The sequence below is a fragment of the Bison bison genome, unplaced genomic scaffold, assembly GCF_000754665.1.
Source record: "Bison bison bison isolate TAMUID 2011002044 unplaced genomic scaffold, Bison_UMD1.0 scf7180017864518, whole genome shotgun sequence".
Taxonomy (NCBI): domain Eukaryota; kingdom Metazoa; phylum Chordata; class Mammalia; order Artiodactyla; family Bovidae; genus Bison; species Bison bison.
The window spans coordinates 13,596,429-13,596,701 of NW_011495071.1; the positions used below are offsets into that span (position 1 = coordinate 13,596,429).

Sequence of the window (273 nt, forward strand, 5' to 3'; positions counted from 1 at the left end):
CGAGCGGTACGTCTGGTGGCGCGTGCCGCCCACGTTGATCACGATGCGTTCGCTTTCGTCCCCTTGGCCCATCGCGGCGCCTCCTTAGGCATGGCGCGGCCCAGCGACACCCATGGGAGCGGCCGCCAGGGGGAGTTGGCGCCGGGGAGGGGGGCGCGCGGCCTCCTCCCCCCTCCCCCCAGCCGTCGGGGGGACAGAGGACCGGGCTCCGGCTACTCCGAGAGCAACCCAAGCCCTTCAGGGCGCTTCCTGTCGGGTGCTGGTTCAAGGGAG

The 273-nt window shown here is 72.5% G+C and overlaps 1 protein-coding gene across 1 annotated transcript in view; it reads right to left on the reverse strand.

Moving 5' to 3' along the window:
- Positions 1–72, reverse strand: part of KCNC1 (potassium voltage-gated channel, Shaw-related subfamily, member 1) — a 44,794-nt gene extending 44,722 nt beyond the window's left edge. Inside the window, 1 exon segment of the mRNA XM_010830662.1 lies at positions 1–72. Within this exon segment, the coding sequence (XP_010828964.1) occupies positions 1–72 (72 nt within the window).
- Between the last annotated feature and the right edge of the window lie 201 nt (positions 73–273).